General features: G+C 41.8%; 1 protein-coding gene across 1 annotated transcript in view; it reads left to right on the forward strand.

Moving 5' to 3' along the window:
- The window catches only part of LOC124048431 (zinc finger protein 385C-like), a 166,024-nt gene that overhangs the window by 56,519 nt on the left and 82,892 nt on the right, over positions 1-26,613 (forward strand). The window contains exons 2-3 of the mRNA XM_046369213.1: positions 13,731-13,879; positions 19,179-19,302. Of these exons, the coding sequence (XP_046225169.1) occupies positions 13,731-13,879; positions 19,179-19,302 (273 nt within the window). The remainder of the gene's footprint in view (positions 1-13,730; positions 13,880-19,178; positions 19,303-26,613) is intronic.

Below are 26,613 nucleotides of genomic sequence, written 5' to 3' on the forward strand. Positions count from 1 at the left end.
AGACTACGGTTTGCAACTGCACATAGGGACAAAGATCATACTTTTTGGAGAAATGTCCTCTGGTCTGATGAAACAAAAATAGAACTGTTTGGCCATAATGACCATCGTTATGTTTAGAGGAAAAAGGTAGGTTGCAAGCCGAAGAACACCATCCCAAGCGTGAAGCACGGGGGTGGCAGCATCATGTTGTGGGGGTGCTTTGCTGCAGCAGGGACTGGTGCACTTCATGGTGGCGTCATGAGGACGGAAACTTATGTGGATATATTAAAGCAACATCTGAAGACATCAGTCAGGAAGTTAAAGCTTGGTCGCAAATGGGTCTTCCCAATGACCCCAAGCATACTTCCAAAGTTGTGGCAAAATGGCTTAAGGACAACAAAGTCAAGATATTGGAGTGGCCAACACTCAATCCTATTGAAAATTTGTGGCCAGAACTGAAAAAGCGTGTGCGAGCAAGGAGGCCTACAAACCCTACTCAGTTACACCAGCTCTGTCAGGAGGAATGGGCCGAAATTCACCCAACTTATTGTGGAAAACTTGTGGAAGGCTACCTGAAACGTTTGACCCAAGTTAAACAATTTAAAGGCAATGCAACCAAATACTAATTGAGTGTATGTAAACTTCTGACCCACTGGGAAGGTGATGAAAGAAATAAAAACTGAAATAAGTAATTTTCTCTACAATTATTCTGACATTTCACATTCTTTAAACAAAGTGGTGATCCTAACTGACCTAAGACATACTTTTTTTACTAGGATTAAATGTCAGGAATTGTGAAAAACTGAGTCACTCAACCCTGCTCCTTCTCTAGTTTCCCAGCTGCCAGCTGATCTGGGAACAGCATTCTGTCACCATCTTTATGAGGGGCAGCGAGAGAGAGAGAGAGAGAGAGAGAGAGAGAGAGAGAGAGAGAGAGAGAGAGAGAGAGAGAGAGAGAGAGAGAGAGAGAGAGAGAGAGAGAGAGAGAAATATAGCATGTGGGGCATAAACCATCCTTTATGGCCTGCTTTTATGTGCCTGTCTGAGACACATCATGGTTTTATTCTCTTTCCCCACTCGGGACAGACTGATGAGTGCTAGTATTTACAGGGGTAGAGATATGCTGGGCTATCATCTGGGGGTCGTCTACTGTATATAGTGATGGGCACATAGCCTCATACTGTGTGTGTGGTGCTGGGTACATAGCCTGTTTTAAAGCTAATTTCCCATTTTGCCATGGAGCAAAAAAAACATTTTATAGTTTGTATGTGTATAATTGCAGGAAATTAGTTTTTAAACATTTTCTCTCAGCCTCAGGGCAGAATGTGTAGAATTACAGGAAATTAGAAACAGACATTGTATACTTTTTGCAATTTTAATTATAATTTTATTTAGCTTTATTTAACTAGGCAAGTCAGTTAAGAACAAATTCTTATTTTCAACAACAGCCTAGAAACAGTGGGTTAACTGCCTGTTCAGGGGCAGAATGACAGATTTGTACCTTGTCAGCTCAGGGGTTTGAACTTGCAACCTTCCGGTTACTATTCGAATGCTCTAACCACTAGGTTACCCTGCCGCCAGGCTGAAAGACAATTATACGTTTTAAAACGAATTTCCTGCAATGAAACACATTTAGCCAAGGCTTGGGCCATGTTCTTATGCGATCTGAGTGACTCAAACATGACAAAATCAAAGGGGGACACATGCCAGCAGTGGTGTGCCGTTGCTAAATGCATTTAGGGGAAACACTGCATAGCCTTTTGTGTGGTGCTGGAAACCTAGCCTCGTGTATGGTGCTGGGTACATAGCTTTGTGTGTGTGTCATACTGGCTGGCTGTACCAGACAAACTGTTAGTGTGTTTCTACTCAGCCACTGTTGGCAGTTTGAGTCACACTCTGTCACCAGGAGATCAGCCAATGATTGGCAACCTCTAATGGGCTGCCTCGAGGGAAATCCAAACATGTTACCGGTAACTAAGTTTCAAGGACTTTAGGTCATTTTCATAACATGCCAAATTTTAAATAATAATATACATTTTTTAATTATGAAAAATAGAATGACAACGGCAGCAAAACATGATTCTAAATATAGCCTGACCCATCAACTTAGTGAATACCGTTGGTGTTTAATTTGAGGGTTTCAGCATGGAACATCCTTTATATTTTTACACGCTTTTATTTATTTTACTATGTCAAAGTGTTTTGATGCCGAACTGGTGGCAATTGTGAAAAAAGTAAATCTTACATTTACATTTACATTTAAGTCATTTAGCAGACGCTCTTATCCAGAGCGACTTACAAATTGGTGCATTCACCTTATGACATCCAGTGGAACAGTCACTTTACGATAGTGCATCTAAATCTTAAAGGGGGGGAATACTTATCCTATCCTAGGTATTCCTTAAAGAGGTGGGGTTTCAGGTGTCTCCGGAAGGTGGTGATTGACTCCGCTGTCCTGGCGTCGTGAGGGAGTTTGTTCCACCATTGGGGGCCAGAGCAGCGAACAGTTTTGACTGGGCTGAGCGGGAGCTGTACTTCCTCAGTGGTAGGGAGGCGAGCAGGCCAGAGGTGGATGAACGCAGTGCCCTTGTTTGGGTGTAGGGCCTGATCAGAGCCTGGAGGTACTGAGGTGCCGTTCCCCTCACAGCTCCGTAGGCAAGCACCATGGTCTTGTAGCGGATGCGAGCTTCAACTGGAAGCCAGTGGAGAGAACGGAGGAGCGGGGTGACGTGAGAGAACTTGGGAAGGTTGAACACCAGACGGGCTGCGGCGTTCTGGATGAGTTGAAGGGGTTTAATGGCACAGGCAGGGAGCCCAGCCAACAGCGAGTTGCAGTAATCCAGACGGGAGATGACAAGTGCCTGGATTAGGACCTGCGCCGCTTCCTGTGTGAGGCAGGGTCGTACTCTGCGGATGTTGTAGAGCATGAACCTACAGGAACGGGCCACCGCCTTGATGTTGGTTGAGAACGACAGGGTGTTGTCCAGGATCACACCAAGGTTCTTAGCGCTCTGGGAGGAGGACACAATGGAGTTGTCAACCGTGATGGTGAGATCATGGAACGGGCAGTCCTTCCCTGGGAGGAAGAGCAGCTCCGTCTTGCCGAGGTTCAGCTTGAGGTGGTGATCCGTCATCCACACTGATATGTCTGCCAGACATGCAGAGATGCGATTCGCCACCTGGTCATCAGAAGGGGGAAAGGAGAAGATTAGTTGTGTGTCGTCTGCATAGCAATGATAGGAGAGACCATGTGAGGTTATGACAGAGCCAAGTGACTTGGTGTATAGCGAGAATAGGAGAGGGCCTAGAACAGAGCCCTGGGGACACCAATGGTGAGAGCGCGTGGTGAGGAGACAGATTCTCGCCACGCCACCTGGTAGGAGCGACCTGTCAGGTAGGACGCAATCCAAGCGTGGGCCGCGCCGGAGATGCCCAACTCGGAGAGGGTGGAGAGGAGGATCTGATGGTTCACAGTATCGAAGGCAGCAGATAGATCTAGAAGGATGAGAGCAGAGGAGAGAGAGTTAGCTTTAGCAGTGCGGAGCGCCTCCGTGATACAGAGGAGAGCAGTCTCAGTTGAATGACTAGTCTTGAAACCTGACTGATTTGGATCAAGAAGGTCATTCAGAGAGAGATAGCGGGAGAGCTGGCCAAGGACGGCACGTTCAAGAGTTTTGGAGAGAAAAGAAAGAAGGGATACTGGTCTGTAATTGTTGACATCGGAGGGATCGAGTGTAGGTTTTTTCAGAAGGGGTGCAACTCTCGCTCTCTTGAAGACGGAAGGGACGTAGCCAGCGGTCAGTGATGAGTTGATGAGCGAGGTGAGGTAAGGGAGAAGGTCTCCGGAAATGGTCTGGAGAAGAGGGGAGGGGATAGGGTCAAGCGGGCAGGTTGTTGGGCGGCCGGCCGTCACAAGACGCGAGATTTCATCTGGAGAGAGAGGGGAGAAAGAGGTCAGAGCACAGGGTAGGGCAGTGTGAGCAGAACCAGCGGTGTCGTTTGACTTAGCAAACGAGGATCGGATGTCGTCGACCTTCTTTTCAAAATGGTTGACGAAGTCGTCTGCAGAGAGGGAGGAGGGGGAGGGGGAGGAGGATTCAGGAGGGAGGAGAAGGTGGTAAAGAGCTTCCTAGGGTTAGAGGCAGATGCTTGGAATTTAGCGTGGTAGAAAGTGGCTTTAGCAGCAGAGACAGAGGAGGAAAATGTAGAGAGGAGGGAGTGAAAGGATGCCAGGTCCGCAGGGAGGCGAGTTTTCCTCCATTTCCGCTCGGCTGCCCGGAGCCCTGTTCTGTGAGCTCGCAATGAGTCATCGAGCCACGGAGCGGGAGGGGAGGACCGAGCCGGCCTGGAGGATAGGGGACATAGAGAGTCAAAGGATGCAGAGAGGGAGGAGAGGAGAGTTGAGGAGGCAGAATCAGGAGATAGGTTGGAGAAGGTTTGAGCGGAGGGAAGAGATGATAGGATGGAAGAGGAGAGAGTAGCGGGGGAGAGAGAGCGAAGGTTGGGACGGCGCGATACCATCCGAGTAGGGGCAGTGTGGGAGGTGTTGGATGAGAGCGAGAGGGAAAAGGATACAAGGTAGTGGTCGGAGACTTGGAGGGGAGTTGCAGTGAGGTTAGTGGAAGAAGTGGAAGAACAGCATCTAGTAAAACCAGGTGGTGAGGGTAGGCAACAACATCTCCTCCCCGCTGATCCTCAACACGGGGGCCCCACAAGGGTGCGTTCTGAGCCCTCTCCTGTACTCCCTGTTCACCCACGACTGCGTGGCCACGCACGCCTCCAACTCAATCATCAAGTTTGCGGACGACACAACAGTGGTAGGCTTGATTACCAACAACGACGAGACGGCCTACAGGGAGGAGGTGAGGGCCCTCGGAGTGTGGTGTCAGGAAAATAACCTCACACTCAACGTCAACAAAACTAAGGAGATGATTGTGGACTTCAGGAAACAGCAGAGGGAACACCCCCTATCCACATCGATGGAACAGTAGTGGAGAGGGTAGCTAGTTTTAAGTTCCTCGGCATACACATCACAGACAAACTGAATTGGTCCACTCACACTGACAGCGTCGTGAAGAAGGCGCAGCAGCGCCTATTCAACCTCAGGAGGCTGAAGAAATTTGGCTTGTCACCAAAAGCACTCACAAACTTCTACAGATGCACAATCGAGAGCATCCTGGCGGGCTGTATCACCGCCTGGTACGGCAACTGCTCCGCCCTCAACCGTAAGGCTCTCCAGAGGGTAGTGAGGACTGCACAACGCATCACCGGGGGCAAACTACCTGCCCTCCAGGACACCTACACCACCCGTTGTTACAGGAAGGCCATAAAGATCATCAAGGACATCAACCACCCGAACCACTGCCTGTTCACCCCGCTATCATCCAGAAGGCGAGGTCAGTACAGGTGCATCAAAGCTGGGACCGAGAGACTGAAAAACAGCTTCTATCTCAAGGCCATCAGACTGTTAAACAGCCACCACTAACACTGAGTGGCTGCTGCCAACACACTGTCATTGACACTGACCCAACTCCAGCCATTTTAATAATGGGAATTGATGGGAAATGATGTAAATATATCACTAGCCACTTTAAACAATGCTATCTTATATAATGTTACTTACCCTACATTATTCATCTCATATGCATATGTATATACTGTACTCTACATCATCGACTGCATCCTTATGTAACACATGTATCACTAGCCACTTTAACTATGCCACTTTGTTTACTTTGTCTACACACTCATCTCATATGTATATACTGTACTCGATACCATCTACTGTATGCTGCTCTGTACCATCACTCATTCATATATCCTTATGTACATGTTCCTTATCCCCTTACACTGTGTATAAGACAGTAGTTTTGGAATTGTTAGTTAGATTACTTGTTGGTTATCACTGCATTGTCGGAACTAGAAGCACAAGCATTTCGCTACACTCGCATTAACATCTGCTAACCATGTGTATGTGACAAATAAAATTTGATTTGATTTTGATTTGATTTAGTAAAGATGAGGTCGAGCGTATTGCCTGCCTTGTGAGTAGGGGGGGAAGGTGAGAGGGTGAGGTCAAAAGAGGAGAGGAGTGGAAAGAAGGAGGCAGAGAGGAATGAGTCAAAGGTAGATGTGGGGAGGTTAAAGTCGCCCAGAACTGTGAGAGGTGAGCCGTCCTCAGGAAAGGAGCTTATCAAGGCATCAAGCTCATTGATGAACTCTCCGAGGGAACCTGGAGGGCGATAAATGATAAGGATGTTAAGCTTGAAAGGGCTGGTAACTGTGACAGCATGGAATTCAAAGGAGGCGATAGACAGATGGGTAAGGGGAGAAAGAGAGAATGACCACTTGGGAGATATGAGGATCCCGGTGCCACCACCCCGCTGACCAGAAGCTCTCGGGGTGTGCGATAACACGTGGGCGGACGAAGAGAGAGCAGTAGGAGTAGCAGTGTTGTCTGTGGTGATCCATGTTTCCGTTAGTGCCAAGAAGTCGAGGGACTGGAGGGAGGCATAGGCTGAGATGAACTCTGCCTTGTTGACCGCAGATCGGCAATTCCAGAGGCTACCGGAGACCTGGAACTCCACGTGGGTCGTGCGCGCTGGGACCACCAGATTAGGGTGGCCGTGGCCACGCGGTGTGGAGCGTTTGTATGGTCTGTGCAGAGAGGAGAGAACAGGGATAAACAGACACATAGTTAACAGGCTACAGAAGAGGCTACGCTAATGCAAAGGAGATTGGAATGACAAGTGGGCTACACGTCTCGAATGTTCAGAAAGTTAAGCTACGTAGCAAGAATCTTATTGACTAAAATGATTAAAATGATACAGTACTGCTGAAGTAGGCTAGCTGGCAGTGGGTGCGTTGTTGACACTACACTAATCAAGTCGTTCCGTTGAGTGTAATAGTTTCTACAGTGCTGCTATTCGGGGGCTAGCTGGCTAACTAGTAGTGTTGTTTACGTTACGTTGCGTTAAAAGAACGACAATAGCTGGCTAGCTAACCTAGAAAATCGCTCTAGACTACACAATTATCTTTGATACAAAGACGGCTATGTAGCTAGCTATGTAACTAGCTACGATCAAACAAATCAAACAGTTGTACTGTAATGAAATGAAATGAAAATGTGATACTACCTGTGAATGCGACCGGGTTGTTGAGTTCTATTCAGAAGACGTTGGCTAGCTGTTGGCTAGCTAGCAGAGTCTCCTACGTTAAGGACGACAAATAGCTGGCTAGCTAACCTCGGTAAATTAAGATAATCACTCTAAGACTACACACTCTAAACCTAAACAACACAATTATCTTGGAACGAAGATACGAAGACAGCAAAGACAGCTATGTAGCTAGCTAACACTACACTGATCAAGTCGTTCAGTTGAGTGTAATAGTTTCTCCAGTGCAGCTAATCAGTGGACGTTAGCTAGCTGGCTAGTGAAGACTACGTTAGGACGGCGAAATACGATAATTACGCAATTATCTTTGATACAAAGACGGCTATGTAGCTAGCTGAGAAGAAATTGCTAAGATTAGACAAATCAAACCGTTGGAGTTAATTGCAAATTCTGTCATTGTTGATAAAAAAATGCTTTTTTTCATTAATTACCCTTATAAAATATCACAGAAAAAAAATCACATTCAAGCAACATAGCACCCTGCATCCCACTGCTGATTTGCATCTGAAGCTAAGTGGGGACGGTCCTGGTTGGTCCCTGGATGGGAGCCCAGGTGTAGCTGTAAGTGGTAAGAAATAAACATGTGAGAAAAAAAAGTAATGTATGGGAATGGGAAAAATTAATGTCTAATCAAATAAATAATAATAAGCTTCATGTGAAGTTTTTCACTCGTGTCCAAAAACAAATGATATTCATTTTTCCCTTGTGAATTATTATACATTTTTACTCATGTTTATTTTCCACCACTTCCAGCTGCATCTGGAAGTCCAGGGTCCTATCCTGCTTAGCTTCAGAGGCAGACCAGCAGTGGGATGCAGAGTGCTATTTTGCTGGAATGAATGTGCCAAAACTTACAAAAACTATTTTTTGCATGCATTTAAAATGTATTTGTTCTCACATTTAAAAATTATTTCCTTGCACTATTTTGTTTTGTTATCAATACTTTTGGGTTAATGTTTTGCTTTCAATATCATTCTTTTTGTTTGAAATGCTAAGAATTCTGTTCTTGACTTCAGAAGTTTTACTTGATAAATTGCAAAAAAAGAAACTCACTCACTAGAGGATTGCACCATATCATAACCCTATGACTCTATTAAAGGTGTTTAAAGCGGCAGTTTCTTATTGAAACATTAACAAAGAGGACTCCCCGCCACAGTTTTTGTAAAAAGCTGAGGGATGGGCTGGAGAAATATAACCACTCTCAGATCCATAGACTACGCAATGGACGCAAAGACTGACCATCCATGATACAAAAAATATAGTTTCAACCATATTTTAACAGTGGTTATTTACATTTACTTTGTTTACAAACATTGGAGTTCTGATGGGGTATAACAGTTAAACTAAGCTCATGAGGCATTTATACGTTATGTTCCTCAAGAATCAATGGGTACATATCATGAATTTCAAAATGATGTAGCAACTAAGGATCGCCCCTTTAACAGGCAGTGGCCATCAAACAGCAAAACGATGTCGCTATTTGAACGTGATCCATTATTGTCAGGATTTGGCCAGGGTTGTTCCGGTTTTTGGTCACTAGATGCCCCCATTGTGCTTTTTGACCTTTTGTTTTCCCTTGATCCCCATTATTATTTGCACCTGTGCCTCGTTTCCCCTGATTGTATTTAAACCCTTAGTTTTCCTCAGTTATTTGCTCTGTGTTTGTATGTTAGCACCCAGCCCTAGTATTCTGTGTAGTCTTGTTGATCCCGTTGGACTCTCTTGTGGAATTCTGTTTTTTGTTCATGTTTATTTATTTTTTAGTATCTTTTGAGGCTTTTTATGCTATACCTACCACCTTGTGGATTTACCTTTTTGTCTTGGAGGATTACCTTTGTTCTTGTGGAATTCCTTTTGAGGTTGTGGAGTTACATGTTTTCCTGAAGGACTTCACTTTTTTACTTCATTAAATACACTGTCTCAAGTACTGCTGTGTCTGCCTCATCTTCGGGGTTCTGCCGACTATTCGTGGCTCAGTTGGTTAAGTGACTGTTTCTCACTCCAGAGACCCGGGTTCGTAACCGGGTCCTGACAATTATCCTTCTCCAGAAAAAGTATTCTGTCCACTGTTCCGCAAATGTCCCGCAAAATTTGGCTTTTTAGACGTGGTCACCTTAATTCCACCAGTAGAAACATTGTTACTGCAACATGTTAACACCATCTTTTCACATGTGAGGAGAATAGTATTATTTCACCTCACATGCGAGGTGAGTCTCAGCACACTCAGGATCAATGCACAATTCAATTGATTTAGGCTGAGCTTTCGGTCGTCAGACCTCCTCAAATGAAACTGCAAACTTACAAACTTTACCCTTTTGTAAGAGTAGGCTATTTTCTCTTGAACCCTAAAGTACTATAGGTCTGTCTATAAACTAGATAGACTCATGGACAATATGGACACAGATATATATATATATATATATATATATATATATATATATATATATATATACTGCAAAGTTTCCATAATTATCTGTAAATTTGGTAATTAACAGATTTTTTAAAATATATATTATATATGTATATATATATATATGTATTTATGTATTTTTTGGTAATTTTTACATTTTAAAATATATTTAACTAAATATATATGCATTTATGTATTTTTGTACATTTTAAAATATATTTTATATTAATACATAACAAAAAAAATATTCAAGAATACATTACCAAGATTTTCATAGATTTACAAAAACTGTTAATTACCAAATTTACAGAAAATTATGGTAACTTTGTGGTAGTTTTGCAACCCTAATTTCCCTACAGAAACGGGCAGTAGCTGGCTCTTATGTACGCTTCTGTGTGTGCATGTACTTGCTTGTGAATGATTGTGTGTGTGTGGGTGATTGTATGAGTACACTTGCTTGCATGTGTGTTTTTGGTAGACACCGCAGTCAATAGAACATGCTCTGGGTGGCACAGCTGGCCCTCTCCTGTGCCAATCACTGATCCCTCTTTAGAGCCACCCATTGCTCAACGTTCACTCACTACAGGGCAGGCACTACCCAACTACCCACACAGGTGCCAGGCAAAGAGAGTGGACAACCATTGCCAGGGGAAACTCTGCCAAACCTTAACCAAACTGGCCGAAAACCACTTTGTTAAGTGGTTTGTGGTGTTCAGATGGGTTGGTCCTCATTCTAAAAGCCTCCTGTGTATTATTATATGCAGGTTTTCATTCGAACTGATCCCATAATGATAACTTACTATCTGAGCTGCTGAGTTCATGGTTATGTGGATGGAACTGCCATATTTGTGTCCACATATTCAAGGCTATGTAACGGTCCAGTTATTTCCCCGAAAGCTACAAAGTAGCAAGGAATCGTCGAGCTCTCTCTTTGTGGGTGTTGTCACGTTTCCTTTTAAGCATGTTGTCAAAGCTAGCTAGTAACACCCTCCCTCCGCCGATTTGCATAAAAGTGGGATTTTCTGATCTCTGGTCGCTGAGCTCATACTCTCCAACTGTTAAGTCGCTTAATGTATCCTTGTGTCTCCTCCCCCCATTGAAAATGAATGGTTTCCAATTGTGAGGTAATGCTTTCTGGTTGTAAATGGGACAGTTTTTAATACAATATAATATATGGCATTAAGCAGATGCTTCTATCCAAAGTGACTTAGAGTCATGCGTGCATATATGATTATGTATGGGTGGCTGAGTGGGAATTGAACCCACATCCCTTGCAAGCTCCATGCGCTACCAACTGAACCACATGTTCTACCAACTGAACCACACAAGACTACTTCTTAGAATGAATGATTCATGCAGGGCTAAAATACAATGCAGTGTTTACCCTGCCGTTGTATAGGGCTCTGTTCCCTCTGCCTAAAATGGATTGGCTTCAATTGGTTTCAATTGAACATTTTGGTTAAAGTCCTAGATGCTGATTTGGGGGCCTTTGTGCCCCGTCCTGGAAAAGAATCTAACACTTGCATAACTTGCTATTCAGCGTATTCATACAGTAAGTGTTCATTCAGTGCCAGCACGGCAACCTAATAAAAACATCTAGGCTACCCTAGTTGTCACACAGCCTTGAAAAGCCTCTCTTTATCATTCATTTTCATTCCATGACTTAGCTTCTTTCATAATATTCCTTCACTCATTTCATGAGTACAGTGAATTTTAGCTGAGCTTCAAGTACAACCTCCACAACTGTAACGAGTGCGCTGAGAGTCGGGAAGCAAGTTCAGGGAGTGAGTGCTTTAATAAATAAAATAAACAAACAATGAACACGAAACACAAACAATATACCGACATGAAAACAGAGTCAATAACACCTGAGGAAAGAACCAAGGGGGGTGACAGATATAGGGAAGATAATCAAGGAGGTGATGGAGTCCAGGTGAGCGTCATGAGGCGCAGGTGCGCGAGACGATGGTGACATGTGTGCGGGAGAGGGAGTATAGGTGACAACAACTAAATCATTATCATGTTAGTTATGGCGCTATTATCGTTTGAAAAGCACAAAGCAAAATATTAGTATTTGTATTTATTATGGAACCCCATTAGTTCCTGCCAAGGCATCAGCTGCTCTTCCTGTGATTTTTAAAACAGAGTTGAATATCATCCATCCCACCTCTTTTTAGTTCCACAATAATTAGTGCTGTAGTACATTAGGTACATTAAGGCTATGTGAATTAACAGAGTTCTTTTTGACCACATTAAATGTTCAAACTAGCTTACAAGCCCCTTCAAAATCTTTAATCGCACATGTACTATCTATGATCAACTTATCTTAAACCAACATTGCAGCATTACAGTACCGACTACCGAGTCGAGACACTGCAAGATAATAATCATCTTTCGGCTTATTTCTAATAGATCAGATACTAAAGATTATTCCTCAGACGAACAAACCAGGAATAGCTTTCCGTTGATAGCACACACGTTAAGTAACACCTGTTATAGCCCCCTGATTACACAAGATTGACAGACAGCAAAGATGTGGAGCGTATGTTATGAAATTAAATCAAGCTTGGTACAAATGTCGCAGAGTCATCTGCGTATACTCTGATCACCATATCTCAAACCAACATCGCACCAACTGTCATGGTCAAAACATATTGTTGCAACAGTAGCTAAGATGGGGAGTCTGTCCATAATAAAGCGCTGCTCTGCCTTCTTAACAACGCTATCATCAAGGCAGGTCCTTCAGGCCCTGGAATTGTCGCACCAGGACTACTGTCCAGTCATGTGGTCAGGTGCCACAAAGAGGGATTACAATTGGCCCAGAACAGGGCGGCGCAGCTGGCCCTTAAATGTACAAGGATAGCTAATATTCATAATATGCATGTCAATTTCTCCTGGCTCAATGTAGAGGGAGAGATTGATTTCATCACTACTTGTATTTGTGAGAGGTATTGACAGGGTGAACTACTAGCACACAGGTCAGACATCCATGCATACCCCGCAAGACATGCCACCAGAGGTCTCTTCACAGTCCAAGTCCAGAACAGATTATGAGAGGCGCACAGTACTACATAGAGCCATGACTACAAGAAACTCTATTCTACATCAAGTAACTCACGCAAGCAGTAAAATCTGATTTAAAAAACAGGTAAAAATACACCTTATGGACAGCGGGGACTTTGAAGAGACACACACACAGGGGACAGACACATGCACACACACACACACACAATAACATACTTACTATACACACACATGGATTTTGTGTTGTAGATATGTGGTAGGATAGTAGCGGCCTAAGGGCACACACTTTATCTGTTATGAAATCTGTTGTGAAATGAATTGTAATGTTTTTTAAATTGTGCTGGGCACACACTTTATCTGTTATGAAATCTGTTGTGAAATGAATTGTAATGTTTTTTAAATTGTGCTGGGATGGAACACAAGACTGCACATCCAGGTGCTCTCCAGGGCTGGAGATGGAGATTGTTGAGAAGTAATGGAGAGGTTGTGAGATTTCCTCTTCCACTTTCCCGCCATAAAGATGAACTGTGCACTTCTGCCCCCTTGTGGTTGTTCTGGATATATTCACAGTAAGGCTTCAGAAGCATTGTGTGGCCCTCCTTTGAGTTCTATTACCATCGTGCACCCTACTCTCCCCCACCACTTCAATCTATATAAAACTCCATCGAATGTAAACACATTTTAAGAGCCATTTAGTTGTTGCACATATGCGTTATTATTCCTTGCATGGGGCAGTATAGCATTTTGTAAGAATTTGTGTATATGCATATAAGGCACATATACTTTTCTTTATTTTATCAACAAAATATTAAACAAGTACCTGATATTGTAAGAATGTATACATTTGTGCATTATTAAATTGAGATTTGAAATAAAATCATCCCTGAATTCTCTCCAAAATGCCTGAACTCCATTCATTATGTTGTCCATGCCAGGGCAATGTTTTATGCGCTATAATTCAGTCAATATCTGATGGATTTGAACAAATGTAAACGTTTGAAGTGTCTTTATCCATTGTCCAACTGTAACACTTATCAGTATTGCTGCAATAAAGGAATCTTAATCTGGTTGATGCTAAAATCGTTGTTGTGTTTCAGCCTTAACTGATCATAATTTATTTACCTTTGGTTGGACTCTCCCAGGGATGAAGAGGCCCAGGAGCCCCGGGCTACTGGAGAATGTCCTCCTGCCGAAGGCCAAGGAAGAGGAGGAGGAGGAAGAAAAGGAGCGAGCCGCCCCTGGGCGGAGGCCTAAGCGGGAGAGGAGACCGAGCAGTGTGACTCTGTGTGAGGTGTGTGATATCCATAGGAAAAATAAGTACATGTCCGGCTCTGTGTGTGTGTCTGCGTGCGCACCTTTGTGTGTGTGCGCGCCTGTGTGCGGTTGTGTGCGCGCCTGTGTGTGTCTGTATGTGTTAGGGATACATGGGCTCCAATATGATACAGGAATGATACTTTTAGTTTAAAACGATTCGGTGCGATTTTGTATGATTAGTGGAACGATTCAATACGATTCTATTTGATTTGATGTGCTAACATTTTTTTGCAGGAACATGTTCATTTTCTATTTTAAATTCAAATCTGATACTGATTGAGCTCAGGAGCTGGGCCTTCAGAAAGTATTCATACTCCTTGACTTAATTCACATTTGGCTGTGTTACAGCCTGACTTCAAAATGGATTAAATAAATATAAATTCTCACACATCTACACACGATACATATATATTTCATTTAACCCTAAAAACTCCTTAGTCCATGCCGATGACAAGCATACCCATAACATGATGCAGCCACCACACCACAATGCTTGAAAATATGAAGAGTGGTACTCAGTAATGTGTTGTGTTGGATTTGCCCCAAACATAACGCTTAGTATTCAAGACTAAGTTCATTTCTTTGCCACATTTTTGCAGTTTTACTTTTGTGACTAGTTGCAAACAGGATGCATGTTGTTGAATATTTTTATTCTGTACAGGCTTCCTTCTTTTCACTCTGTCATTTAGATTAATATTGTAGAGTAACTACAACGTTGTTGATCCATTCTCAATTTTCTCCTATCACAGCCATTAAACTCTGTAACTGTTTTAAAGTCACCATTGACCTCATGGTGAAATTCCTGAGCGGTTTCCTTCCTCGCTGGCAACTGAGTTAGGAAGGACGCCTGTATCTTTGTAGTGACAACTGGGTTTATTGATACATCATCAAGTGTAATTAATAACTTCACCATGCTCAAAGGGATATTCAGTGTCTGCTTTTTTTACCCATCTACCAATATGTGCTCTTCTTTGCGAAGCATTGGAGAATCTCCCTGGTAGTTGGGGTTGAATCTGTATTTGATATTCACTGTTCAACTGTGGGACCTTACATATAATTGTATTTGTGGGGTACAGAGATGATGTAGTCATTCAAAAATAATGTAAAACACCATTATTGCACACAGAATCCATGCAACTTATTATGTGACTTGTTAAACAAATGTTTACTCCTGAGCTTATTTAGGCTTGCCATAACAAAGTGGTTGAATACTTATTGACTCAAGACATTTCAGCTTTTCATTATTTATTCATTTGTTAAACTTTCTAAACGCATAATTCCACTTTGACATGATGGGTATTGTGTGTAGGCCAGTGACACAACATCTTAATTTTATTTCAGTATAAATTGAGGCTGTAACACAACAAATGTGGAAAAGGGGTGTGAATACTTTCTGAAGGCACTGTATACTAGTGGCTACACACACCTGTATGCTGTGTGTAGCCACCTGAACTAAGCCATAGGGCAGACAGCATCTACCACTATCAGATTAGAGGGGGCAATTTATGCATTTTGTCCACCCCCCCACTTTTTATCTGAAATTCCAATCACCCACTGATTAACCTGTCATTTTAGCAGAGTGTTTTGAGCTAGTAATGTATCAATATTTATCTTTAGAAATTAGCAATGGCATAACCAGTTAATATAACGGCATTTGGGATTTCACCCCCGTCTCAAAAGTAAATGATTTTGACCGTTTGGAGCTGCTCTTCTCCTGCTCCAACCGTAGGCCTACAGTGCGGCGGGCAAAAATGATTGCCGTCCTTGTTATGAAATTACAACTTTAACCTGTTCATGTGAAACTTTTTCATACCCAGGCATTCCCTGGGATGAAATTCACTACTTTAATTGATCTACTCGCTCTGCCCTCATATTTAGCCTCACATTGAAGTATTTTACCATTTTCTTTTCAGGACAACCAGGGCTACATGTAGAACACAAAACTATTTGACGTAAACAGTTGCATTCATGAGATTTATTGACAACAAAAATAATAAGGACTGCCAAGCAAGAACTTGATTAAAAATTAATTCATAAGAATGCTGTAAACACAGAAATTGTTTTCTCAGTGGGAAATGAATATCCAACTAGTCAGTTATAATTGTGTGGAGTTTGGTGTTTTTGACAGCAACTATGTGAGTTTATTACAGTATTATGTGCAATTATTGTCTCTGATATTCTATGTAGAACCCTTACCTTTTAACAACTCTTGTGTGGTCTGTGAGCTTCATAGAACAAAACAGATGTGCATGTTCATGAGAGTCTCAGCTTTTCATGGTATGGTCATTATAGTTTATAGTTCGGGATCTGCCCTTGTCTCACAAACACAGTTGTAGTTCAGCCCTCATCAATCGCACAGGCTAATGGTTGGTATTGGTAGATGCAGAATAAATATACAAAATTCAATGCAAAAAATATGTCTCTAATAGAGGTCAACCGATTATGATCTTTCAACGCCGATACCGATACCGATTATTGAAGGACCAAAAAAGGACGATTCCGATTAATCGGACGATTTTTAAAATGTATTTGTAAATAATGACAATTACAACAGAACTGAATGAACACTTATTTTAACTTAATATAATACATCAATAAAATCAATTTAGCCTCAAATAAATAATGAAACATGTTCAATTTGGTATAAATAATGCAAAAACAAAGTGTTGGAGAAGAAAGTAAAAGTGCAATATGTGCCATGTAAGAAAGCTAACGTTTAAGTTCCTTGCTCAGAACATGAGAACATATGAAAGCTGGTGGTTCCTTTTAACAATATTAGTCTTCAATATTCCAAGGTAAGAGGTTTTAGGTTGTAGTTATTATAGGAATTATAGGACTATTTCTCTCTATACCATTTGTATTTCATATATCTTTGACTATTGGATGTTCTTATAGGCACTTTAGTATTGCCAGTGTAACAGTATAGCTTCTGTCCCTCTCCTCACCCCTACCTGGGCTCGAACCAGGAACACATCGACAACAGCCACCCTCGAAGCAGCGTTATCCATCGCTCCACAATGGGGAATAACTACTCCAAGTCTCAGAGCAAGTGACATTTGAAACGCTATTAGCACGCACCCCGCTAACTAGCTAGCCATTTCACATCGGTTACACCAGCCTAATCACGGGAGTTGATAGGCTTGAAGTCAGAAACAGCAGAGCTGCTGGCAAAACGCAGGAAAGTGCTGTTTGAATGAATGCTTACGAGCCTGCTGGTGCCTACCATTGCTCAGTCAGACTGCTCTATCAAATCATAGACTTAGTTATAACATAATAACACACAGAAATACGAGACTTAGGTCATTAATATGGTCGAATCCGGAAACTATCATCTCGAAAACAAGACGTTTATTCTTTCAGTGAAATACGGAATCATTCCGTATTTTATCTAACGGGTGGCATCTATAAGTCTAAATATTCCTGTTTCATTGCACAACCTTCCATGTTATGTCATAATTACGTAAAATTCTGGCAAATTAGGCGGCCCAAACTGTTGCATATACCCTGACTCTGCGTGCAATGAACACAAGAGAAGTGACACAATTTCACCTGGTTAATATTGCCTGCTAACCTGGATTTCTTTTAGCTAAATATGCAGGTTTAAAAATATATACTTCTGTGTATTGATTTTAAGAAAGGCATTTTCTTGTTTTTTCGCGAATACACACTGTAACGACGTTCGTCTGTTGTAAGAAGAGAGTCAGACCGAAATGCAGCGTGTAGGTTACTCATGACTTTAATGAATGAAAAGGTACATGAAATAACTGAATTACGAAAACAACAAACGAAACGTGAAACTAATTACAGCCTATCTGGTGACTACTACACAGAGACAGGTACAAACACCCACAAAATACAACGCGAACTCAGGCTACCTAAATACGGTTCCCAATCAGAGACAACGACAATCACCTGACTCCAATTGAGAATCGCCTCAGGCAGCCAAGCCTAACTAGACACACCCCTAATCATACACAATCCCAATTAATACAAACCCCAATACGAAACCCAACATATAAACCCATGTCACACCCTGGCCTACCCAAACATATACCAAAAACACAAAATACAATGACCAAGGCGTGACACACACCACATCGATTATATGCAACGCAGGACACGCTAGATAAACTAGTAATATCGTCAACCATGTGTAGTTAACTAGTGATTATGATTGATTGATTGTTTTTTGTAATATAAATTTAATGCTAGCTAGCAACTTACCTTGGCATACTGCATTCGCGTAACAGGCAGGCTCCTCGTGGAGTGCAATGAGAGGCAGGTGGTTAGCATTGGACTAGTTAACTGTAAGCTTGCAAGATTGAATCCCCTGAGCTGACAAGGTAAAAATCTGTCGTTCTGCCCCTGAACAAGGCAGTTAACCCACCATTCCTAGGCTGTCATTGTGTGTTCTTAACTGTGTTCTTAACTGACTTGCCTAGTTAAATAAGGATTAAATAAAAATAAAAATAAAAATAATCGGCCAAATCTGTGTCCAAAAACACCGATTTCCGATTGTTATGAAAACTTGAAATCGGCCCTAATGATGTTTGAATATTAGGTCAGGGAAAGGCTCTTTTTGGCGCGAGCAGCTGCTTCCTGTAAGCACAGTTGTTATCTGCCTTGGACATCAATGACTGTCATATGCATTTACACATTTGCATGCTTAGTTCGACAGCTACTGAAGGAGAGGACGCATCAATTCAGTCACAAAAACATAGAGCTATTTTCAGCAGAGGGAAATAAAATTCTATGAGAAAAAACATTAGCGACCGGCGGTTCGAAGCGCTTGAATCGAGTTTCTGATTGATTCATACTACATTTGGTTCGGTTTAGTCCCCACAAGGTCAAATGCTATTTCTAGGGGTTTAGGGTTAAGATTAGAATTTGTGTTAGGGTTAGAATTACGTTTAGGGTTAGTTTTAGGGTTAAGGTTAGGTTTTTGGGTTAAGGTTAGGGTAAGAGTACGGGTTAGAGGTTAGGGAAAATAGGATTTTGAATGGGACTGAATTGTGTGTGCCCACATGGTTAGCTGTACAAGACTGTGTGTGTGTGTGCGTGTGACAGCGAGGAGCCATGCAGTAGCCTACCTGCTGGGAGCACCATAGTGAACGGACTTGACCTACATTCTTTTGTAATGTTGTTTTTTTGTCCAGTCTCTGTGTCAAGGTGGATAAAAAACACAGAATTAAATATCACATATCATTCTAATAGTATTAAAAGTACAGCGTAAATATAATGTATGTCTATGTGTAAAACCATCTTTCTTTTCCAAGGTGTGTAACATCCAGCTTAATTCATTGGCCCAGGCCCAGATCCACTACAACGGCAAGACTCACCAAAGAAGGCTTCGCCAGTTCAATCTCGCCAAGGCCTCCAATGCCACGCACACACACACAGGTACTGGACACACACACATACACACATTTCAGTGGTCTAACTTGCATCTATCTTGGTGCTCCTCAAATATGTGTGTGACTGTGTATAAGCATAAGTCTGTGTGTGTGTGTGTGTGTGTGTGTGTGTGTGTGTGTGTGTGTGTGTGTGTGTGTGTGTGTGTGTGTGTGTGTGTGTGTGTGTGTGTGTGTGTGTGTGTGTGTGTGTGTGTGTGTGTGTGTGTGTGTGTGTGTGTGTGTGTGTGTGTGTGTGTGTGTGTGTGTGTGTGTGTGTGTGTGTGTGTGTGTGTGTGTGTGTGTGTGTGCATACCTTGACCTTGCTTCTTTGGGAAAGAGCACTCGAGTCTCGGTCACTTTAAATTAGACCAAAGACAACTGCACCCTAGAAACACTAGGTAAAAAAAACAAGAGAAAACAATATATAACTTATCTTTGAGATAGATAAATATGCTAAATAAATGTGTAGGTTGGCTCACTGCAAGTAAAAATCCTAAGAACAAGTATTTGAAGTAAAATAAAAGGCCATTTATTCTTCAAATTGCTGACTCACCGACAGCAAAAAGAGGCGTTTTCGCGGTAGCTTATTTCTTATTTACGTCATATCCCAAATTCTGTTTCTGTGACAAGCCATTAATTAACTGAAATCATCTCCCTGTGTCGCTCAGTCAGCCATACTGGGTACGTTCACATGCACACAGTAATGCAATTATTGTGAATAGTCAGATTAATATAATAGTTTACATGCTTTGCAAGAAGAACGATTTCCCTAAATAAACCTGTTTACTTTTCCGATGGAAAGTCCCATGATGGGACTTTCATAAATGCAGAAAATCGTCAATCAAAATAAACGTTCTACCACAGCGACCATGTTATTTTTGGGAAGCCTATTGGATTCTGAGTCCGGACATATAAAGTTTGTATGTGAAAACAATTAGCATACTTTCAGTTTTTACTAACTCACTTCATTTGCAGATAAGATTGAGGCTTGCCCTGCTGGTGTTGGCACATGTGCAGATCAAATACACTACTGGAACTCACACTAAGGCATTAATGTGTCCTAATAATTTGAAAGATTGCTCAGAAAACCGGGTGTTTTAATCGGCGTATGCTTACTTAGATTATGACCGATTAAGATAAGCACAGTAAAGTGTTTACATGATTAATACCATACTCGGCCTACTGCCATAAGCAGTTTAATATGTAGCTATTAGTGTGCATGTGAACATACATTACCGGTTAAAACCTTTGAACACCTACTCATTCAAGGGTTTTTATTTATTTTTTACTATTTTCTACATTGAAGACCTCAACACTATGAAATAACCCATATGGAGTCATGTAGTAACCAAAAAAAGTGTTAAACAAATGTAAATCTATTTTATATTTGATATTCTTCAAATAGCCAGCCTTAGCCTTGATGACAGCTTTGCACACTATTAGTATTCTCTCAACCACCTTCACCTGGAATGCTTTTCCAACTGTCTTGAAGGAGTTCCCACATATGCTGAACACTTCTTGGCGGCTTTTTCTTCACTCTGCAGTTCGTCTCATCTTAAACCATCTCAATTTGGTTGAGGTCTGGGGATTGTGGAGGCCAGGTCATCTGATGCAGCACTCCATCACTCTCTTTCTTGGTAAAATAGCCCTTACACAGCCTGGAGGTGTGTGTTGGGCCATTGTCCTGTTGAAAAACAAATGATAGTCCCACTAAGCTCAAACCGGATGGGATGGCGTATCGGTACAGAATGCTGTGGTAGCCATGCTGGTTACGTGTGCCTTGAGTTCTAAATAAATCACAGACAGTGTCACTACCAAAGCACACCCACACCATAACAGCACCTCCTCCATGCTTTACAGTGGGAAATATACATGCAGAGATCATCCGTTCATCCACACTGTGTCTCACAAAGACACGGCGGTTGGAACCAAAAATCTCCAATTTGGACTCCAGATCAAAGATCTAGTAGTGTTTTTGTCTTCCAGCAATTCGACCATGAAGGCCTGATTCACACAGTTCCCTATAAACAGTTGATGTTGAGATGTGGAGAAACTTTCAAAGTTCTTGAAATTTCCCATATTTACTGACCTTCGTGTCTTAAAGTAATGATGGACTGTCGTTTCTCTTCACTTATTTGAGCTGTTCTTGTCATAATATGGACTTGGTCTTTTACCAAATAGGCTATCTTCTGTATACCACCCCTATCTAGTCACAACACAACTGGTTGGCTCATACACATTAAGAAGGAAAGAAATTCCACAAATAAACTTTTAAGAAGGCACACCTGTTAATTAAAATGCATTCTAGGTGAATAACCCATGAAGCTGGTTGAGAGAATGCCAAGAGTGTGCAAAGCTGTCATCAAGGAAAAGGCTGGCGATTTGAATATTTTCAAATATAAAATATATTGGTTTAATACTTTTTTGGTTACTACATGATTCCATATGTGTTATTTCATAGTTTTGATGTATTCACTATAATTCTACAATGTAGAAAATAGTAAAAATAAACAAAAACCCTTGAGTGTGTAGGTGTTCTAAAACTTTTGACCGGTAGTGTACTCACTGACCATCTCAACCAATCAGCAAGCAGAGAACATGTTCACTGCTTAGTGAGGCAATTGACAAACAGTGATGTCTAGTACAGGGGTATATTCACTAGGACCCAAAACGCAAGCAAACGGGGCGAAATGGAGAGGGACCTACCGGAACGAGAAACTCTAGTTTTAGTTGCAAAATGATTTCTGTTGCAAAATGTTTTGTTACGGTTTGCTACGGTGTGCACTAATCAATAGGTTTTGATGTGCCTATTGGACTGATTATGAAGCCATAAATTATAAACTCTCACAATGCATTGCGTCACATGACCCTTTGCAGTAATGATTACGATAATGATTGTGGTAAGCCACCCCTGCCTTCTTGGATCATCATCAGTAGAGTTTTATGTAACTGTAGCAAATTGCATTGGATATTTTTAGACACCGGTTTAATGTCTTGGCTCCATTGCCAAAGGCATTGCCCAGGTAATATCTTTCACAATGTAAATCTGTGTGTGTGTGCGTGCGTATGAGGGTGTGTGTTGGCTAAGTGTGTTATAGTACAGAGATTCTTGTAGTTAAAGACCTCCACATATTTTGAAAACACTGAATCTCTCCTTTTGAAGTCAGGCGGTTTGTCATAGTCGTGCATCTCACTTCCAGAATGGCTCTTTACCCTCCAGGTAAAAGTTAACCTTCCACACAGACCTAGGATCAGCTCACCTGCCCAAAACCTTACCTTAACCATTAGGCGTGAAAATGTTCAACTGCTCTTCTTATCATTATCTGTGGCAACTTTGTCCAGGAGTCAATAGGAGACATAGGATGAAGAAGCCTATATAGATGCTAATCTGATCAGCTTTGCATTACCCCCTAATGGTTAGGGTTGATATAAGGGTAGAGCTGATCCTAGACGTATTCCTAAGGAATGAGATGGATCCCAGGGAAGGGGCTCCATCCAGTAGGTTCCTCAGTCCTGGGGAAGAGCAGCAGATATACTCATTCATTCCCAGGCTCCTGCCTTCCTCTGGCGCCTGACTCTTGTTCCGCTTCCCACACCTGAGCCTGCCCTTCCGCCGTAAGCTTCCCACTTGACTGGACAGTGGACATCTCTCCCCTCGTTCCCAAGACTCACTCGTTCCCAAGACTCACCCCCCCCCCCCTTAAGATTTAGATGCACTATTGTAAAGTGACTGTTCCACTGGATGTCATAAGGTGAATGCACCAATTTGTAAGTCGCTCTGGATAAGAGCGTCTGCTAAATGACTTAAATGTAAAAATGTAAATGAGCTTATTCTCAGTGGCAGCTGGTTTGTCTGTGTGTCTGTGAGAGTGAATGTGTGTGTGCTCTTTAAGCATTTTACTGCAGTGGTCTAAATCAGGCTTAGACAAGAGTGTTTCTTGGTAGTCTTAAACAAATCTACTTTGAGACAAAAATATACACCTCACACACATGGTTATGGGCTTAAATAAAGAATACACCTGTACCATGTCAGGTAGAATTGAAATGTATTCAAGTTTACGTCCAAATATTACACTTAATATACATCACATAAGATTTTGACATAGAAACCCCGGATTTTCAGTGTGTTTTTGAAATAATGTTTATTAATTATGAAAAATATTAATAACTTTCCACCCATGAGGCCACTAGAGGGCCATTTGGTCAATTGACTGCAGGGTACTAATCATTTCCTCCAGACTGCTCTGCGAGTTTGCTTAGATTTGTGCAGACACACACCTTCAGGTGACCTGAAAAAGCCCATAATCATCTTTGCTCGGGGGCTACTGTATATGTATCAAGCTTCTCAGAGTAGGAGTGCTAGGATCAGTTCCCCCTATCCATCTAGTTATATTAATTGTGATCTAAAAGGCTACATTGATCCTAGACCAGCATTCCTACTCTGAAACGCTTGATTAGAACAGCCCCTGGTCTTTGCTCATTGGGTGAGTATTTTTGTGGGAGAGAAATGGATACTTATCACGGGGATCATCAACTAGATTCAGTAGCGAGACAATATTTTATTGAGCGGATGGTCAAGGGACCGGAACATAATTACAAATCATTTGTAGACTGCAAATTGACTGCAAGAAGCCCCAACAGATATAATGTTTCACTAAAACATAATCATTTCAAACCTTGCTTGCATTTGGATACGATCACATGGCTCTCTATTATGAGTGGGAATACTTGGGAACAGATTTCTTCAATTAAAATCACTTGGATCTGATTTCCTGGTTTCCTGATTTCCTTACAGCCTTTTCTGTCCAACAATGAAAATCCTTCTTTTTTTTTTGGCTCTGAAAACTTGGTGCACCAAATAAAATCACCTAGTTGGGGAACCCTGCCCTATCACGTGAGAGTGAGACTCATGTGTCCGTAAAATTAGGTAACGTTGTTTCCTGGATGGACTACCCCAGTGACAAATCTAAGGACAAAGTGGTATTGGCAGCCCTGTCAGCAAGCTGAGGCAAAATAGATTCAAAAGACCACACATACACTTTTAATAACATGCTCTCCCGCTGCAAATCCTCTCTTTCAAACACACACAGGCACGCATGCACTCACACTTTCTGATGTCAACAGCCTTTGAAAATGAGGGTGTGCCACGTGTATTAACCCCCTAGAGTCCATTGACATTTACATTTGAGCAGATGCTCTTATTCAGAGCGACTTACAGGAGCAATTAGGGTTAAGTGCCTTGCTCACAGGCACATCGGCAGATTTTTCACCTAGTCAACTCGGGGATTCAAACCAGCAACCTTTCGGTTACTGGCTCAGCACTGGCCCAACACTCTTAACCGCTAGCCTACCTTATGCCCATGAACTATTGCTTTCTCGAGTGCTTACCCTCAATAGCTCAGGGAACCTGGGCACCTGGAACAGGCAAATACTAACGTCAACACTTGCTACAGTGGTCCCTAACAGTAAGCCAGGCCTGAAATGCCACCCCTATATTATTATATTATATTATATTATGACAACATAATAAAAAAACTCCCCTTCCAAATCTGTCTGTTGAAGCTATAGGTATCCGTGTTTTGTTTGCATTGCCTTCGTCTCAATCATCTGCGTTGAAAAGTGGCAGAGCTACTGTGCATTTGATGCATTTTGCATCAAAAAATGATACTGTGGCAAGTGACACTGCTTCTTGAAAGTCCAATATCTTGAAAACATGACTGCTGAACTGTATTAACAGTGGACAAAGAAAAAATCATATATATTTTTTGTGGATTTTTCTGTTAAGCTCTCTCTCTCAGTGTGATAACTGTCATAGGATGTTTTCCGTTGTACTGAATTATTGCATAACATTCATTACCTCCGGTGCATATTTGAACCGTTTCAAGAACCATAAACTGTATGTGCATTTTCAGATCATTACTTATTTTGTATTTTATAAGTTCATTGTAATGCCCAGAGTTGTCAACTGACATGGAAATGTATTGTACCTGTTCTCTTTTTATAGTCTGCATGTAATACTGTATCAAGACTTTGCATGATTCATATCCACTAATTTAAATCAAAGTTTATTGGTCGCGTACAAAGTTTAGCAGATGGTATAGCGTATGCAAATACCCCCCCCCCCCCACCCCACCCAAACAATATAGAATTATAATCAAATAAAGAAATGTCAGAACTGATCCAATTAGCAACCAAATAGTACTGTAACAGTAATACAAATGCAATCTATATACAACAGATTACAGTAAATATACTAAGAATGATATGCACAGCAGTATATATATTAGGGTGAAGCTATGTCAAGAATCCAGTGTATAAAGAAATATGCGGTGTGTATAGACAGTGTAACTACTATAAAGAATACAGTATTTAAATATACAGTGTGAAACAGGAAGTGTCCAGTGGTTTAATGTCTCTATGACATGAGACAGCAGCATTGGCTCTGTGTGTGTGTGTGTGTGTGTGTGTGTGTGTGTGTGTGTGTGTGTGTGTGTGTGTGTGTGTGTGTGTGTGTGTGTGTGTGTGTGTGTGTGTGTGTGTGTGTGTGTGTGTGTGTGTGTGTGTGTGTGTGTGTGTGTGTGTGTGTGTGCGTGAGTCCTGCTCTGGCCCATCTTTACTGTCTCTGTCTACCGGACGGTAGCTGAGTTAACAGTCCATAGCACGGGTGACTGAGGTCCTTAAAGATTTTCTTGGCCTTTCTTTGACACAGAGTGCTGTTAATGTCCTGGAGGGTAAGCAGTGTGTCACCAGTGATGCGTCGAGCTGACCACACCACCCTTTGGAGGGCCATATGTGACCCACCACCTGGATTTGGTTCTATGTAACAACATTTGAAATGGTGTTTTTACATTGGATAAAAGTAGAGGCTCAGAGCTAGAAAATGGTAAATATACTGCATTTGAGGAACAATGGGGAAGTAATTCTGCTTTGAAAGTTGATAAACGTGTAACACCACTTTTGAGAAAATGGCCCATGAATGTTTTGGAACACCTACTGGAGAGCTCTTCTTTGTCTACACCCATTCAGCATCATTCACACCCTCTTAAGCCTCAGCCTCACCCATCTATTTAAGAATTCACGTTAGGGCATGTGTAAAACAGAGTGAATAAGGTGGAGTAGTAAACGACCAATGAGTTCAAGACTAAAAGTGGTGAAAGTAGTAGCAAAAAGTACTAATAAAAATACACTTTATCTAGTCCTTGGCCTATATCTTAATGTGATTTTAGTGCAGGTCATGTTGTTCTTCATATTACTGTCTCTGGTAAACACACACAATATGAAATCAAAGTTTCTTTGTCACATGCACAGGATACAGAAG

Source organism: Oncorhynchus gorbuscha, linkage group LG11 (genome assembly GCF_021184085.1).
Source record: "Oncorhynchus gorbuscha isolate QuinsamMale2020 ecotype Even-year linkage group LG11, OgorEven_v1.0, whole genome shotgun sequence".
In the NCBI taxonomy this organism is placed as follows: Eukaryota; Metazoa; Chordata; class Actinopteri; order Salmoniformes; family Salmonidae; genus Oncorhynchus; species Oncorhynchus gorbuscha.